At 42.7% G+C, this 19,439-nt stretch overlaps 1 protein-coding gene across 1 annotated transcript in view; it reads left to right on the plus strand.

Annotated features, from left to right (window-relative positions):
- plxna4 (plexin A4) overlaps nt 1-19,439 on the plus strand; it is a 181,525-nt gene that overhangs the window by 159,192 nt on the left and 2,894 nt on the right. The window contains exons 24-29 of the mRNA XM_034526697.1: nt 793-952; nt 4,297-4,400; nt 7,325-7,424; nt 9,546-9,736; nt 12,579-12,748; nt 17,142-17,354. Of these exons, the coding sequence (XP_034382588.1) occupies nt 793-952; nt 4,297-4,400; nt 7,325-7,424; nt 9,546-9,736; nt 12,579-12,748; nt 17,142-17,354 (938 nt within the window). The remainder of the gene's footprint in view (nt 1-792; nt 953-4,296; nt 4,401-7,324; nt 7,425-9,545; nt 9,737-12,578; nt 12,749-17,141; nt 17,355-19,439) is intronic.

Genomic DNA, 19,439 nt, shown 5'->3' on the forward strand with positions numbered 1-19,439 from the left:
GGGCACAGGAGCGGCGACCTCACTTTCTGTTGAGACTGTGGCTGTCAATGAAAAGAGCTGGGCTCCGGGACGAGGAGGAACGAAAGAGAATATCCATGTGTCTGCACACGCTGAGAAGCTCTGACCTTCTGGGCCCTCTCACTTATTCCGAGTCTGTCTTGTCCTCTCTCCACTCTGACGTGTTTATTTGAGCAGAACTCAGACACTCTTGAGTCTTTCTTTTCAGTTGTCGCATCTCTTTGTACATATGTGCATATTCTATCAATATCCATGATGACTGTGATGGGGACAAAACAAAAAGAATCACCAATACCCCGGTAACAACCCGTTTTCCCCACAATTTATTTTAAAATAGAAGAAACCACATTGACCCTCTCATTTATGTGTATTTGTGCTCATCTTGTGATTCCACCAACACCTGGAGACGGCACTAATGAATATGCTAAGAATATTATAATTAGCTGTTTTACTGCTCAGTTATTGAGGTAGCACATTGCTGTCTCTCTTCAAGCTCGGAGGGAAAATGTGTTTCCCTGGTGAATGATCTTTTCTTGTCCTGCAATTCTCTCAAAACCCCTTTTGGCAAGCACACAATTATTCCAGTTCTATTGAGTACCACTTCACTGTGCAATCAGCATTATTAACAAAACACACACACACCTCTTGTCTACAAAAGATTACATTTGCATGAAACTTGGAAAGCGTATCTTCCCAGGTTACTGCAGTTACAGATATTGCAATAATCCGTACCTATAGATACCCAGTCCCTATGTCTGTGTGTTTGTGCTTCAGGTGGTGAACTGCATCCATCCGGAGAATGAGAAAAGCCCAGAGATCCAGGTGAAGGTGCTGAACTGTGATACCATCAGCCAGGTGAAGGAGAAGATCCTAGATGCCATCTACAAGAACGTCCCACATTCCCACCGCCTAAAAGCCTCCGATATGGACCTGGGTACACATTTTTTATCTTGTCATATATAAATAATGTGAAGAAAGCTGACATACAGTTTTGATTACCGTGTTGGATAGGTCTAATGACAGAAGTTACCGTGACAGTCTTTGGGATATTTATGATTCTAGCTTTCCTGTTTGTACTCTTGCTCCAGCGCATCCCAGTAGTTTCCATACAGCTTGTCAAAACATGTCTAACCATGCAGTGTTTCCGTATGTGCCTAGAGAAAAGCAGGCTGAACTTAGATACCCATTGATTTTTACAAAGGCTCCCCCCTCCATCTCCCAGCTCCTCTTCAAAAGTACAAGTCTTCCCAGATATAAAGAAGTAGCTTTCTTTTCAACCTCGGGAGGCTTGACATCCTGGCTCAGATGTCTGAGATTGGTCTCTCGCCTCCCCAAACTTCCCATCGATCGACTCTCATGCCGACTAGCGTCTGAGTCAGATGATTGATCAGCTAATCAATTGAGACGCTATGATTCCTTCCCTACACAATAATTTTTCTAGTGTCCTCTTTCTTCCTTTCTTTCTAGAATAGAATAGGAAGCACTTGATTATATGAATACATGCCTTTGTTGCCAGTTGTGACCCCTATGGGCAGCTACGATATGAAGTTATTTTCCCTGAGTTGTGTAATTGTATTTCTTGAGTATCTCTAACTGGGGTCTAATGTTTGCAAATTGCTTTAAGAGGCCTTCCTCGGGAAAGGGTGCATTTTCCGGGCCCCTGTTGTGTGTTCGTAATATCATATTTATAACCGACCCCGGATTTAAGGCGGCCCGAGCGCATACCGTAGGGAATCTGCCTGTGTGATAGCTAAGTGAAGAGAATTGGTGGAGCCTTTTGACGCACTCCTGGATAAAAATGTTTCATGGCCCCCTTTTGGCAGGATGTGTTGTTCTATATTGTTTTACTACAAAAGGGAATTAGCAGGTGTCTGAGTTAGCTGGCCATATGCTCTGTATGTGTGTGAGTAAGAGCGAGAGGATGAGTAAACGCACGCTCACAAGCGAACATGTGTATCCAGGATGTATCTGACGTGCTGCACAGATTAGAAGAAAGTTCTCTCCTAATCACGAGTCCATAAACAGACATGAACGTGATTGACCGGTCTTTTCACGCCTGTAGGTCTCTTTTTAATTTGCATGTCACGCTGTTCTAATTAGCATTTATTGGTCTTGTGCTATTTGTGTTGATGATAATGCTTCAGTGGTCAGGTCTTCCCTTTGATTCATTTGTTATGTTGACACACTTGTTCACTTTAAGAGAGGCGCTCTACTATACGTATGCAGGTAATAATATCAGTGGCTCTCTCAGTCTCACACACACACACACACACAGCAATGGCTGATAAGAATAATGATATTGTTGCAGGCCTGTCCGGGGACAGATTGGCCAGGAGTGTTGTTATCCCAGATATTGTTTTTGATTCCCCTCTGCTGCAATCCTTCAGAGAAGATGTGGCCTGAGAGAAAAGAAGCTAGACCTGTGTGTGCGCGCGTGTGTGTGTGTGTGTCTTTGTGTCCTTTGTTACCAGTAGCAAATGTGTGTCATACATCTCTGTGGAGTACAACAGTCACCTTCAGCCTTTCTCTTAACCACAGCTTCCACACACTCCCCAACGCCCTTATCTCTTTGGCTGTGTGTGAGTCTGAAATTACACACACACACACACACACACACACACACTGGATTTGGGAATCAGAGTGATCACAGTTTGCTCTGGTTTCATACCAAGTTTATTCTTTTTTCCTCATTTCTTCATGTGTTTACTGAGCCTCGACTGGAGACAGGCGCTCATTTGCATCTTTATGGGAAGATGTACTGTATAGACCAAAACAACAGGAGAATCTTTATTTCCTGCAGATCCTTTTTCAAACGCCAAGACAATTCTGGTCAATCCTCCAAAGACGGGCCTCATCATGCACCGCAGTGATTGCCGCTTTGTTTTGCCGTTTGTGATCAGAATAGCAGATGACAGCGGTCGACACTAGTGGGAAGCAGAGCGAGGACACAATAGCGGATTCAGAAAGCCCCTGATGTCTGCAGAAATAAATACATAGAGGAATCATCTGCTTGTTTGTTTTTGAGATGGCTTTCCTTTTTCACTTATGATAATGTTGCCGGGGTACCGTTTCTTTCAAAGCTTTTGTTTAGTGCTGAGGCTGCATAGATGTGGTGGAAGTGTCAATGTTATTTAGATGTTACTCGGTTGTAATATCATGTACGTGTCATCCTGCTTCTTTTTTTTTTTTCAAATGATCATTTGTACTGAAAGTTGCGCGTTGAAAAGTGAGTGTAATCTGCAGTCTGCCTGCTTTATGTTTGCAGCTTCCCAGTTGTCCTTATATTGTTGCCGTGGATATGAGCCTGGTGGGCTGCTACCAAAGCTCCCAGCAATAACAATAAAAGCAGCTAGGCAGGGGGCTCAGATCTGTGGATGTGGGTTTGAGGAAGGGAAAGCAGGGAGCCATCGTGCCTTCAGAGAGCAACAGATCACACGCATCGATTGCACCGGCATAAGAGATGGAAAGCAGTTGGAAGGGGAGCGCTTGATTTTAAAAAGAGTAGAGTGGGTGATCAATTGAACTCGCCTCTTGTTACCGTCTGTCTTTCATGTGTGCCATTTCTCTTTTAATCCTATACGTCGCTTTGCCGTTCTCTTCTCCTCCTGCTCTTTAGATCTCATGTTTTTGAGTTCTTCTTGATGCTATTCAGGGTTTTCATGACAATGTGAGCTAGAGAAGAAAAGCCTCGGAAGGCGAAGATGGAGACGGGGACAACTAGTTTTCTGACAGACTGATTAGAAAAGAGTGATGGTCACTTCTCTTTTGCTCGTGCTTTTTCGGTTGTTGATGTTGTCTTAGGTTTTCACCTACATTTACAAACTGAGGTTAGAATTGTTTAGCCCTAAGGAGAATTAGATTTCTCCACATACAGCCAGGATTCATGATGTCAATAGATCAAATTAGGCACGAGATAAAGATGCATGCAATGCAGTTAAGATTAATGCCATCAGAACCTTTCAACCTGTTCTTACTCCCAATTACGCAATATCATTTGTTTTTCAATGTAATGCATTGATTGTCCCTGCGAACATACCCTTAGGATTTAGAACCAACTGTTTATCTTTTGCAATTGTTGTTGTGGTTAAAAACACAACTGTCACCAAAAGCAGAAAAATGCCTTGAAAAGGCATATCGGCAGGAAAAAAAACAGCTTTTTTTGCGATATCGTATCTTTGCGAAACAAGTAAGAGTCAAAAGTAAATATTTCCAAAGCAGTAGTGTTGTGTGAATAAAGCCGGGACATATTCTGATCTTCTTTTTCCCTTGCAATTGCAGAATGGCGTCAGGGTCGAGGACAACGCATGATCCTGCAGGATGAAGACGTCACTACTAAGATCGAAGGGGACTGGAAGAGACTGAACCTGCTGTGCCATTACCAGGTATGCTTGGGACTGGATATTCTAACGTGTGAAACCTGTAACCTGCATTAAACTATAACATTAAAAGTATACCTGAATAGTTCAACTCTTAAGGAAATTATGTTTGGGCCCATGTTTGTCTATAGTGTGGGACACCCATAGACATTTTATCAATTATTACTGTTGACACATATATTAAGCTTACATATTTTTGTGAAATTTCTAAATCGTTGAAGTTTTAGAAATACAAAGGGTTTGTAAAGTTTTAGATCTCACAGAAAAGGGAATAATAAAAAAAAAGGATTGTTATCTGCAGAGATTGAACATCCTCTGAAGCTTATGCTGGACAGATTCCATCTTTAATTTGAAGGCATTCACATCTTCTCTTTAAAAAAAAAAAAAAAAGGTAGAGTTGTTTTCATCCCATTTTCACAGCCAACATACACAAACACAATATTTCTGACATTAAAAAAAAGAAACCAGGCTCTCAAATGCTTGATATTAGAACCTGAAAGCCCGCTATTTATTTGACAGTTTCTTTCTTACCACCCATCATCCCTCCATCTATAGTATTTATTGCTGTCTCTGATGCCCCCTCAACCCCCCTCCACCTTTTCCTCTATAGCTGTGTGAGCTGATGATCTGCACTAAGCTCCAAAACTATCTAATGGACAATTCAGTCAAAGAATCTTTCCAGCCATTTAGTTCTGCGAGTCCTCAGCTGACAGGGACACCCCTCTCTCTCACACACACACACACACACACACACACACACACACACCCTATCTGTCAGGTGGAGGGGAATAAGGCAGTGCCAGGTAGGGAAGTGACCAACAACAGTGGCACTTGGAAGTAATCCCTTGTGTGTGTGTGTGGAGAGGTCTTGAGCATAAAATCTGATGCCAACCAAGAGTCGTCTTCCTTCTGAAACGGATTAGTGTTGGCGTAGCTTTCACGTACAGAATAGACACATCAGTCGTCACAGAAACGCACAAGCTACTAGATACACACAAATGCACAGTAATAGCAAAGGGAAGGGACGCACACACACACACACACACACACACACACACACACACTAACAGGCAGTAACATGAAGACGTGCCACACGTCTCTGCAGGTGCTGTGTGCCTCATGAGTAGCAACTGTCCGCCCAGCCAACCAGAAGGAGACTGGATGGAAAAAAACGTCTGGCTTTGTCAACATGGTGTTAATAATTGGAGATGCTAAGCAGCCACTGTCCCCTCCCAGTGCAGTTTGCGCGGTGCCTAAATTAAATGTCAGCATCAGCAAGTGTCAACAGGCTTGGAGTCTGAGGCGTGGGTGGAATGGATTAGGGAGCTGATTTGAATCCGAGATAAGATAATGAAGACTGAAGTTAATTCATTTTTTCAGGCCAAGGAATAAGGGCGCCTTATCCTTGACAGACCCCCCCCCCCCCCCCCCCCCCCAAAAAAAAGGAAACACTTCTATCTTAAATATTGTCAGGAGGCTACACCAAGACCATGGGAGGGAGGGGAGGCCAACAAATTCAGACTTCAGTCAACGGTATCTTTCATTCATCGCATTTCTGCTCTTGTTTTAACTTTATTTCATTGCAATATGTCATCTATAAATCAATTTATTGATTACATATAATAATATAATCAAATCCATTAATGCACTCTCTTGAATGATGCCACTTCTGCCACAACCCGGATGTTTTTTGATTTGGTCTCGGGATGCCCTCCAGACATGTTATATACATATACTTTGTCTTTATAGAAGCTAATATGACCAACCAGACACACTCAATAGAATCATCTTCCCCTAAACTGATCTGCTCCGAGCATTACTCACCCACTCACTCAGTCACAATGTGGCCGTTTGCGTCACACAACTTTGATTTCTTGTTAAGGAAAGTATCACACTGTAGCTACAACCAAACATTTGGCATATGCCATATCTGATCGTTCTGTTCACATTATGAGGGACATTTCTCTCCTCCTCCTCTATTTCGGGAAACTCTGTTCCGCTTTCTGTCTTTATCCTCTCCTCCAAATGTTATTTCCCCAAATGCCACTCCTCCTTTTCATTATGTTCCATTGTGCTTTGCCCATGTTATATCCATTCAACATATAAGAGCAGCAGTGATTAGGGAGCATGCTTAAGGGGGATGGAGAGTTGGGGGCTCCCCACAAAGGAATAACAAAATCTGCCCTGTGGGCCTCTGGCTAACAATAATATAAACATATTATGCATAAGGAGCAGATTGAGTGACTGGGTGATATAATGATACAATCTTAAAAAGGTCCGAGCTCGCGCACACACACACACACACACACACACACACACACACACACACACACACACACACACACACACACACACACACACACACACACACACACACACACACACACAAAAGGCCCCTACTCCTTGTTCCTTCCACCCACACGATGATAGAGATCACTTCAATTAACCCCTTACCCTGCAGCATGGGGAGCCAGATTATGCAGAAGGGGGGTATAGTGTGTGCGTGTGTGTGTGTGTGCGTGTGTGCGTGTGCGTGTGCGTGTGCGTGTGTGTGTGCGTGTGTGTGGAGGGTACAGCTGGGACAGGCTACATCCCAGTTGTGTTAATTGAAACCTGTATGGGTGACTTGGGAAGGAGGAGCACGATAGACTCATTTATTAATTTACACACAGAGACACACACTGCTTACTCTCTCACTCACTCAGAGAGAGTAAGCAGTGTGTGTCAGTCATCGCATGTATGTGTGGGCGGAATAGCGCACATAAGGGTAATATGATATTCTCTGTTTATCCACATGAAACCAGAATAGATGGAGGGAAATGTAAAAAATGACACCAACACAGTGATCTATGGGTTTTCTGATTGGTTGTGTTAGAAATCTGCACAACTTTGAGGAAGCATTTGCATAATATATGTGTGTCTGTTTTTAGGTACCCGATAATGCAGTAATGGCCTTGGTTCCCAAGCAAGTTACAGCCTACAATTCAGTCAACAATTCCACTGTGTCTCGGACTTCTGCAAGTAAATATGGTAAGCCAACCTCTTTCTTCAAGTTTCAGTCGTATCTGTGTCAGAGAGCCATTTTACCAACAGACAATGGTAGAAAATACATGTATGATCCTTATATGCAAAGAAATATTCTGAAAGAATCATTTGAGGAGTAATTTAAGTAAAACAAATCCCAATATAAATCTGAAATGTTATCGTTAGAGAAAGTATGGGGGGGGGGGGGGGGGGGGGGGTAGACAGGTGAAAACGGTGTGATCCTGCAGCAGTGGATGCCTCCACCTATCAGTAGACATCTGACAAGCAGCCACAGTCATGACAACACTGACAGACAGAGAAAGACGAGATGCACGTTTCGAGTATTTGAAAGGATTTCTCAAACACAACAGGAGACCAAATGAGAGTGTCCATCTCTTGTTCTGGCCCCTTGAGAGTCCAAAGTGTGTCCTCGCATCCTTTCGTGTGCCAGTGTGTTGTTCCGCCTGTCCGTCTGCTCCACGTCTCCTTGAACCTGAGAAACCATCAAGTTAGTTGCTGATCAAAGCTTCCAGCCTCACTGGCCACAAACACTTCAGACACATCAAATGTGCTGCCACGTTATTAGCATCTCCTCATCTCCATACGGTCTCACCTCGCTTCTCCGGCACCAAATTAGACCAGATAGGACGAGGTGAGCAGCGCAGCAGAAAAGGGAAAGGAGGCCGGGAATATCTCTCTTTTTTCTTTTTCTTTTTTTAAAGAGATTGACTTCAAACGCAGGTGTGATCCACTTAACAACTGGTGTGGTACTTGAGAGTGACTTTGAACTCTGCATGAGTACAATGGACAGAGAGTGAAGAAAGAGACAAGGCTGAATTTAATATAGCAACTGATGAGGTGGGAGGGAGAGCGAAGCAGGAGAGAAAGTTGTGTAAAAAGTGCAGAGATTAAGACAGACAGAGCCAGACGGAGAAAGGAGACACTTCCGTGTCTTTGTTGTAATTATTCCATTAAAAAAAAAGAAAACCGAGGAGCATTCGCATCACCCTCAGCTTTCTAACTTCCAAAGCATTAACACAACATGAATGCACCAACCACGCTACCTTTCTATAATAACCAAGCACACCGTTTGTCCACACAACCACAACAATAGCACAGTTAGAGTCACACATGACCAGTGACCTTGGAAAAAAAATAGAAGTACAAGATGAGTCCTGCAAAGGATACCGGACACAGGATTTATAACAAAGCTGGAGTTAAATATTGCTCGCACACACACGCACACACACACACACTCCATCTGTATCTGATGTCTCCAACCGTCTCTTTTTTCCTGGACTCTCTCCCCCGTGTCCTCCTCCCGCTTTCCTCTCTGGTCAGATTGATTTCCGTCATGATGAAAAACACATTTTTCCGTTTCTCTCTCCACATCGCAACCACTGATCAATTCTTTTCACACTGGGTAAACATTCATTGAGCCATGTGTTTGGAAATGTCATCGCCACTCCGGCCAATGGGTGGGCCATACATATTTCATCTCGTCTGACACATGTTTCGATTTTCTGTCAGCCGTCGATGCCATGTCTTATACCTGGGAGAAGAAGCTATGAGAAATTAACAATGCACACAGTCTAAAAGTTTCATATCCAATCTCTCAGACCTTAAAATTGGATGCCACGAAAAACTGTATTCTGATGCCGACATAGGTTATGCTATACTGCTCTTTGGTGAAGGGACAGATTTTATGTTGCTTTATATTTTTCAGTTTTCTGCTGCATAAGTCTGATTTCTTTACTTTAGTTGTTTATACTGTGCCCGTGTGTGTATGTGTGTGTGCCTGTGTGTGTGTGTGTGCCCGTGTGTGTGTGTGTGTGTGTGTGTGTGTGTGTGCCCGTGTGTGTGTGCCTGCGTGTGTGTGACACATGTTTCGATTTTCTGGATTATCACAATACTGTGATAATCCAGTTTTAATTTTCAGCATATCGTCTACAGGTCTTTATTGGTCGACATGAATGCTAATAAGATAAATGCAAAGTAAATATATTAGTAAGAAGTTACACACCAATGGAAACTTGACAGATGATAGAAAGAAAAACCACTGATCGGACATTGTGGTTTTCTGATCTGTTGAATCAGAACTGCATTAACTAATGCTGCTCTTCACAGAGAACATGATCAAGTACACCGGAAGCCCTGACAGCCTGCGTTCCCGCACTCCTATGATCACTCCCGACTTGGAGAGCGGGGTCAAGGTCTGGCACCTGGTGAAGAACCACGAGCACGGAGACCAGAAGGAGGGCGACCGCGGCAGCAAGATGGTCTCTGAGATCTACCTGACACGACTTCTGGCTACCAAGGTGAGCCGGTTGTGCCTCAGAAAATATCTCATCATGCTGTAATGTACGCCTGGTGCTACAGGCACTCTTTATTTGGATCCGTTACATTTAAAAGTAAAACATAAAGAATTCACCACCCCAGCAGTTGCATGTACTGTGTGTGGGAATGATTCATATTTTTCATGAAACAGTTCAGCAGGTGAAAGGCTAAAATGTTACTATAACCTTCACCCTGTGTTACCATGACTCAGAAAACCCTTACTTATTTAGATATTCATATTTACTCAGGATGAGTCATCTCAGTGGGTAACATTATTCAAATGTATTCATCTATCCCCTCAGGTGAGGGAGAGAAAATAGATATTTCTGTTTGTTTTCTCTTTTCACTGCTCTTGTGTTGACGCGGCAGCATATCAAAAAGAGGGTGAAGAAGACGAGATCCAAGAAGCTCGCGAAGGAGTTTCTCTAATAAAAAAAATAATAAAAATGATCAGGACAATAGAAATAGCTATAAAATGAGTCTCTCTGAATGTGCCTTCCGTCAATGGCCTCCAGAAGAAAAAAAGCAGCTAATTTGGTTTGGAAGGAAATGTGACTTTGATCCAACAGCTGAATGCAAATTGCCAAGCCACTCGGAAATCACCTTATCCCTCCTTTTTTCATCAAGAGGTCCTTTCTGTCAGACACAGACCGAAGTGTAGAGAGAAGGAAAACATAAAGAAAGGCTAAAGAAAGTGAAAATGTTTTTTAAATCGGGAACATTTCAGTTTGTTTGTTATCCTGTGCCCGCCTTTGTTGAGCCGTTCACACGAGAACATCAACTCCGTTCAGTGTTTGCATTATGAATTCACAGGAGTCTGAAATGGAGTGACTCACACACACGCATAGTAAACAAGCATAGGAAGAAGAAACATGGGGATAAAAGCATCCATTCTTCAATGTGTGCAGCCTGCTTAGCAGACCACATGGAACTCGTTGGTCGTGTAGGTTCAAAACGACTCCAAGTTATCTTTAAATTGTCAGACAATGTGAGTGCTTATACTTTGACTGTACAGATGTGTGGCCAGATAAGCAAAAGCAGTTAATCAATTAAATCAGATGACTGAGACCGAGACAACAACAGGGACGAGAGGGGACCGGTAGTGTCTGTGAAACAGGTCGTGATCAGCGACTTATGGAATAAACAAATAAACAAACAAATTGTAGACTAGAGAACAGGAGGCAGCTGTCACCACGAAGCATACGGTATAGTGAAGTCCTCCACACACATGTGCACGTCACCTCTCGGCCACCGTGAGCCGCTCCGTTTCCCGGCCATCCTTCCAGAAGACAATGCAGGAAGGTGGTTTTCGGACTGCAAGACAGCACATCATCTTTCCAGATGGATTGTTTTTGTGGAATAACCAGTTTATCTTAGCCGGCCATCTCTCTTGGTGAGAAATGATTGGGCAGACAGGCAGTGTAATTGACTGCGTTTGGCTTTCACCTTGCCAATAAAAACCTCTCCCTGGCAACGCCGCTGACGTCTCTCACATTATCTCCATCAGTGTCACTCTGACTGAGTGTTCACAGGGCGTGTTCATGTGTGTGGAGGGGCACTGGGAAGGATTGCATGGCTTTCCTCACTTGTACACTCCAGACTGTGTGTGTCCGTGTGTGTCCGTCTCTCCCCCAGTTGTCCTTTTCTTCATCTCTCATTTTCCGTTTCAGCACTCTCCTCAACATTCTGATTGGTAGCTTTCCTCTCATTTTAATGTGGAGGCAGATGGCATCAAAACATCCCGATGACACATTGTGTGGTCTGATGACGGGGTAGATAATGTGTGTGTGTGTGGGGGCACAAGAGATCCCTGTGATGACGACGACGACAGTGTGTAGATGCATCGAAGTCCCCGAGGCGCACGCACACAGGTGTCGGTTGCTACGCACACATTAATGCATGCACACAAAGCGTTAGGTTTCAACCTCGCCGACTAATGCGGTCTGTCACTTGGAAGGAACGCGGGCTTGATATAGAGATATGTAATTCCATCTTCATAGGAAAACGATAAGCTGTAGGGAATGTGGGCCACATTAGAATTATAGCCGTGATTGTCGGACTAACAGGATTCTCTCTTCTGCCGCTCTTGACTCCGTGATTCCGTCACCCGTTCCAACCCAAATTGGATTTTTATTTGCCCGTGCCTGTACACACCTCAGCTGCCACACTCAATGGCCTCTTTTTCTGATGGGGAAACCGCCGTCGTTTCATTTCCACCTCTCGCTCTCGCCTTTTCCCGTGCATCCCATCAGCTCATACTTTACAAGAGGATTAGATTCTCTCACTCTCTGTCTCTCCTCTCTCTTCTCCTCCTCCTTAAAGTCGCCAACATTAAATCAAATTAGGGTCAATGGTGCAGTGTGGGAGCTAATCCGGCAGCACAAAGAGGCTTAGGAGATGCGCCTCCTGTTCCCAGATATTATTAAAAGTCAGCTGTGAAATAACAATTTCCCCCATCTGCCTGTGAGCAGATTTAGGGCCCAGGTCTGAGAGATAGGAGTCAGACACAAACATCGGAGCTTGAGGACAAAGTGACATGCACTGCACAACGAATATACGTTCATACCAATCTGTCAACTTTAGGAATTGGTATGTTGCTAAATGTATGAGACAGTGACAGTCTCAATCACCCATTCAATATAGATACTGGCTTAAAATAATAACATACATGTTCATATTCCATACAAAGTCACACAAGTCACAGGGGCATCCGAGAGCGAGTCTGTGAGTGGGTGAATGTGCACATTGGAGTCTGTCCAAAAAATACCTGGTTTAGGGTTTCATATAATCAGTTTTCCATCCCTTCTTCTTTATCTTTTGCAGGGTACATTACAGAAGTTTGTGGATGACCTGTTTGAGACCATCTTCAGCACGGCCCATCGAGGGAGCGCCCTGCCGCTGGCCATCAAATACATGTTTGACTTCTTGGATGAGCAGGCCGACAAACACAACATCCATGACCCGCATGTCCGACACACATGGAAGAGCAACTGGTGAGTTGAGCAGTTTAAGCACCGGAATCTGCACATACCTTTAAACACAGAAACACACACACACACACACACACACACAAAGTGGGCTCTGGTCAGGGTTCGGCAGATCCTTGGATCTTTGACAGACACGCAAATTATATATAATCTTAACACCTTTGGCTCCATTAATGGCCTCTTCTTTCTGCACTATGTTATGTAATGCATTGCAGACACAATCAGTACTATCAGTGGCATATTGCACATAGCACTGCCCTGGTTTTGCCCTGTGTCGGTGCCAAGCTTCACCACACGCCTCTTCCCTTCCTAATATCCATTAACCACAGGGGCATGTAATCTTCATTAAACCCATCCACAAGGGGCTAATCCAATTGGCTGCCAAGACTCTAACTATTATCATGGATAACTGGGCCAAAAATGGCCTGTCACTGTGAAAAGCTCCATAGCAACAAATGTGCGCTCCCAGGTGAAGGAAGTACACCCCTAAATTAATATCTGCTGATTGATTTAGACCATACTGACCTCTGTGAACCCACCTTAAGAGGTTGGTAAGGGTTAAATAACCAACAGTGCAACAGAATGCAGTGAGGAGAGAAATGAAAAGGTGAAGAAAGGGAAGTGAACTCAGTGGGAGTTAAACGCACACTAATATCTCATTAGCCTCCTGGCCTTTGCCAAAATCCCAGCATGCATCACTCAGCCCAAGGCTCAGGGGGACCATGAGAGGATAAAATTGATGTGCATCAAGGGACGAATAAAGAAATGGAGGGGGGAATGTATAGGGAGACGCTAAAGAAGGGGGGACATATTATTTACTTTCCGCTGTGGTCTTAATTTTGGTCCTTTTCCTGCGTCTGCGTTATTGGGCCATTTTCCGTGTGTGTTAAGTGTTTTCGGAGGGTGCAGCGGGTCGCTCTTACATTGGACTCTTAATGGAATGGGCTCTCACGAGAAGGCTGTGAATGAACAGCAATTTATCATAACACACCATCACAAAAAGCCACTTAGATTGAACACAAAAAGCGTTTGTGCTGATGCCACCGTAGATATCTTGTGAGATGTGGATATGTGTCTCTTCACTACACTGTGTGTGCTTACCCGTAACCTTTAATCGTCTTAAAGGAATGCAATGTCCGCTACAACAAAAGCCTTTGTTTTGTCTAATGGTAGAGCATAATAAGGCCATGCTGAGCCCCCTCTCCCATTAAAACTACCTGGCCCATCGCCATCATACACGCTATTAACTTCAACCCATCACTGCAGCCAGACCTACTTCACCTCGCCTTCAGGGTTTTGCCACCATCAGAGCTCCACTGTACATCCTCTGATGTAGTCCTCATGCCAGATCATCTCTCAGCCTGTGGTTCCTCAGGGACTATATTGTTAAGTTTGCTTCTTGTATCATCATATTAGGATGTTTGTAAATTACCTACTAATCAACCATTTGTTTGGTTTTTTATATCATTAAAAGCTTAAATGTGTATATATATATATATATATATTATAACCGTTAGAAAATGTATTATGTTTCTATAATAGCTTTTAGTAAATTTGTGTTGCTTTTTTCGACATTTCAGATTTCCATTGATTCCACAGAACAGCAACACACTCTAAGATCTGAAAGGAAACTGAAAATGGTGTCCAACATTCATTCTAGTGCAGGAAATTATCTGTGCCCCCTCACAAGTCAAGGTCATTCCTCACAACAGGATTGTGATAGTGGTAGCAATAGCACACCCGCATAGGCCCCTTCAAGTTCATTCAAGCTGCCTTATCAAGGTTTTAAAGTAAACGGCATGAAGTAAGCTGTTATGCATTTGTCAATTTTAATCGTGCAAGTAAAATTCAGTTATAATGTTATTTCTGCATGCATGAGTCACTGGCTCCAAGAGCATCTCCAGATGGTATCTTTTGGATTAGCGGCAGTGTGTCAGCGGCTCCTCTCATCCTCACTCTTCGGATATTGGTGTTTGTGTCTCTGTCTGCAGTGTTTGTCATGTTGCGATGCAACAGACATCATTTTAATTATTGTTCAAACTTGGCACACAGCTTCATCTTTTCTGCATGCAGATAACTACCTGTGTGTTTATATGGTGTGTAATTTCTAGACATTTTCCATTCAGGTTAAGCTCTTTTCCGGACACGCAGCTCGATCAGTGAAGGATTGCAACTTGTCATTCACATGAAAGGTTGTGACAGAGGTCCAGTTGGAACAGTGCCCAGTCAGGTCACCTTTCTAAAGCTGTTAATTCAAACCTTAGATCGCTGCATGAAAAAGGTCAGGCGTGGCCAGTTCCCTGCCTGTGCTGCAATGCCTCAAATGAGATGCCCTGGATCACATCTGTGACCCAAGCAACTCCATTAGGCTTGTCTACAGAAATGGGACAATATCCCACAATTGGAGATTCAGAGGCTCACTGGCTAACTGTGTGCCAGAAGTGTCAATCAGTGCAAACAGTAAGAGACAGTGAGACATGCTACTGAAGGGAGACTTGTTGATGGGGATGTACTCGTTATCACCATTTGTAGTCTGGCGCCTGGCAAAATATTAAGAACTGACCTGATAAACAGGAAGTAGGGTTTACAGTAGTGTGATTGTTTTTGCGGCTTGACAATTGGAATGTTTTGTCAATACTGGTTGGTGAACTTTCCTTTTTTTGGGGGGGGGGGGGGGGGGGTGGTTGAGGAATAGCAGAGTGGGTTTACACTTCTTTGAAATGTCCAATGTACTCTGATCTATGAAAGACATCTGCCTCAACCAAACACCATTTAGTGAAAATGATTGCTATTATCAAATGCTTCTTGTTAGAGCAGTGGGTAAACACTTATCTGAAGTCAGTTTGAATTCAAAGCATTGTGTAGTCTTAAATCGATGGTCCTTTATTAAATGACCTTCTTCTGACTCGGCCAGTGTAACTCCTCGAGGATAAGAGATGCCCTTGATCTTGGCAGCTGATATTTAACCTAATCCCTGACCAATGGACTGATCATATCCATCCCTCAGATGCTTAAAACTACTCTGCACAAGTTAACTGATGGAAAATGATGTGCTTTGCCTATTTCCAACAAAATAGACAGTGTGTAGATGTTGTTATGGTGATCATTCTGATTGCACAGAGTCATGTGGCGAAGCTCATCATCTTAGTCTCCACTGCCCCATTGAAATAGTCCATACCTCAAAGCACAGGGCAGCTGAGGCAGATTGACAACAATCAAGGCAGCACAGCAGTGGTGTTAATATCCCTTTGATCCCTGTATCTAATCCCACTAGATTCTTTGCTCAGATTAATTTTTAAGTCATAATGCAGAGTTTTCCTTTCTCTAAATCCAAATCCTCTTTTGTTAGATTGAACATCTGAATGGCTTTGTTGGTGGTTGTGCACTGATGAATGCATTGTGGGATGGTAGGGGAGCACCGGTGGTATTTAAATTATTGCATTTCAGTTTATATTGTGTTTTCTTTTCCCTGATCCTTTGATATCGTTTCCCACAGAGAAACTCATACGCAGGTTAGACTGCAGAGTCCTTCCCGGTTGATTTTTTCCACATTAGCTAAAAATGCAAAACCAAGGGAATAGTAAAGATATAGAGATCCAAGTAGCTAAGCTCTTTCTTAATACCACCTGAGCCCATTCACTGCAACACACAGATAAAGCTTGCCTTATATCTTTTCATTTTTCATTTGGCAGAAACAAGCCCAGCAAATAAACAGACTTGTATATTTGTATTATTCTGGACAGGCACAAAATAGGACCCACTTGCACAAACAAGGCAATATGAACTGTGTCACTGTGCGGCCCCCATCGAGGACCCCTGAGCCAGCCACCACCTGGTTTTAAAGATAAAGGCTTTATTGAACTGAACACACATCAAATAGAGCACATCGGCAGGCGGCAGGGCCTAAACACTAGCATTGCAAAGTGAATGAATCCTTGTTCCCCTTCTGAAGCATAATATGTTCATGCCTGAGTGGCTGAAGCAAATATGAAAATGACATTGAGACGCTCCATCTCAGAGCAGTTCAAATGGACACAGACCTTTTGTTTTACTCTACCCTATTTGTTCCTCTGTTTGCAAGGCTATGTTGGTGGTCTGTCACTGAGATGTAACTCAAATATGAATGCAAAAGTCATTTTAATGACAAGATGCATGTCATAAGCAAATATGTCCCATTAGCGCTTTGGTTGTTGTATTTTGTTGGCGGTTTTGGTAGACTTCACCAAGTCAACGTTGGCATTTCTTATTTGAAATGTCAGGAAAAGCCATGTGAATGGAGATTAGCTGCAGCACACCTACATCCATTATTGAGAAGTGATGAAAAATAAAAGTGTTAAACGTGTAGAATCGCAACTAAGGCAACTAAAATCCTTTGTTCTCTTTTTACTCCTCCCTGCAGCCTACCTCTGCGTTTCTGGGTGAATGTGATCAAGAACCCCCAGTTTGTGTTTGACATACATAAGAGCAGCATCACAGATGCCTGTCTGTCTGTGGTGGCCCAGACCTTCATGGACTCCTGCTCCACCTCAGAACACCGCCTTGGGAAGGACTCACCCTCCAACAAGCTGCTTTATGCCAAGGACATTCCCAGCTACAAGAGCTGGGTGGAGAGGTAAGCTGTTGATAAATGTACACACCGAACACTGGATGGATGAAGAGAGGAAGTGTGTCTGTGTGTGTGGGCTTTTATTTGAGTGAAAACATCAGGAAGCCTGCATTAGTCATGTTTCAATCCCCCACGCACACGCACACACACGCACACACACACACACACACACACACTGTAGCTCTGTGATCTATGGGCCATGAAACACAATCCAAATTACAACACAGTGGGAATTGATGGGAACGCCCTAAAGTACAGAGAAGTGCATTTTTGTGTGGAAAGCGAGAGTGACAGAAAACATTTTTTTTAAGAATAGAAGGCAGTAGACGCTGGTTATTTGTTAAAATTAGATTTCAATTTATTTGTTAGCAGGGGAGGCAAAGAGGTCCTAAATAAAAGATGGAGTAGTCCGAAGCGGTTCAGACTAGTATAAAAGTGCCGGTAGCTTCGTCACAAGACAAGCCTTGGGACGAGAATATATGAGCGCTGCTTGAATGGGTGGAAGCAAATGGGGAGCTTCAGGCTCAGGACCCACACTCATTAGTCCCATATGTGTCTGCAGTGTGCGTTTGTGTCTGTGGTCTCCCACAAACACACATAAGTGTGAGACATTTGTGAGGGTCATCCGCTGATTTATGCATGGATATGTTTGAATACTGTAAGCTGAAAATGATCAGTGTGGACAGAGCCACTGTAGGGGGCAGCACAAGCCGGAATTGTTGCCTGTACTTTAAGTGCTCGTGCAGTGGTCATTCAGAGATTTACGTGTCCACTGTTTGAGTTAATAGCCGTAAAAAGAAACATCCCACTGTGCTCTCATGTAAATAAATCAAGCCTTTATTGCAAGATTGGTGGAGCAATACTGTCAGTAAAATATAGGTGACTGAGTAAGGGTGGATCTGGAGCTGCTTCTCTCTGCTGTCCACGGTGCCAAACTAAAGGTCATGACAGGGAGAAGATTTAGATGGCAGAACACTGTAGCTATGAAATAGGACTGCAAAAAGAAGTGAATACTAGAGGTACAGAGGAGATGTCCTCCTCGCTCTGCTTTGTGGGACAGCGTAATTGTAAAGATGGGACATCCTCACCTGGAGAGCAGGCTAATAAAAGCCTGTGCCCCAGAAAGGAAATGTCTGCTTCAGCATCATTCAGCAGCTTCTCTGGAGGGACATTTAGACATTGCATGTTTACTGTTCTGCACTCAATTTACAAAAATATAAAGATGTGAAATGCTGATAAATAACACTATTTAACTACAAAATGATGCATATTCAGTAGTTTTAGTTTTTTTTGTATATATTTTCGGTTTGGAGGCAGTGCAATTGGGCAGAGCAATGATATCCCACAAAGCTTTTCATATACAAAAATTATATCCCATAAGAATGTCACTAAAGTCATAGTATCAAGGTCACTAATGCCATATTCTAATTTGCCATAAGATGTCAGAGGACAAAAATACATTGCATATACAGTATGTAATAAAAATGACAGTTTAGTTTGCCATAAATATGTGTTAATATAGAATGACAACATAATTAATAGTATAGTTAGCAATAAGAATGTTATCATAAAGTATGTTGTTAAAAATGTCAAAACTCAGAACAGTATGTCGTAGAAAACAACTTCATAAAGATCAGATATTACTTTATTCATCCCTAAGGGGAAATTTCTTGATGCAGCAGCAAACATGTTTACATATTACAATAAAATAGCAGGGCAGGACATTTTAAATAATAATAAAGGAAATGAAGTCAAAAGAAATGTAATACTTTGCTATACTATAAAAATATAAAAGTCATAGTATTCCATAAGAAATATCATATAAAAGAAATATCATATAAAACGTCATAATATAGTCTGTAATTAAATTCTGTCTACATTGTGACATTTTCACGGCATACTATATTATGCCATTTCTATGTCAGATAATAGTATGGCGTAAAAATGTCATAACAAATGTGATATATGCCATATAAATGTTGCAAAAATGTCAGAGTAAAGTGTGCAATAAAGATTTCATAAAACAGTTACAATATGCTGTAAAAAAAATGTCATAGTATAGTATGCCATATAGATTTCATGAAACAGTCA

The sequence above is a fragment of the Cyclopterus lumpus genome, chromosome 23, assembly GCF_009769545.1.
Source record: "Cyclopterus lumpus isolate fCycLum1 chromosome 23, fCycLum1.pri, whole genome shotgun sequence".
Classification (NCBI taxonomy): domain Eukaryota; kingdom Metazoa; phylum Chordata; class Actinopteri; order Perciformes; family Cyclopteridae; genus Cyclopterus; species Cyclopterus lumpus.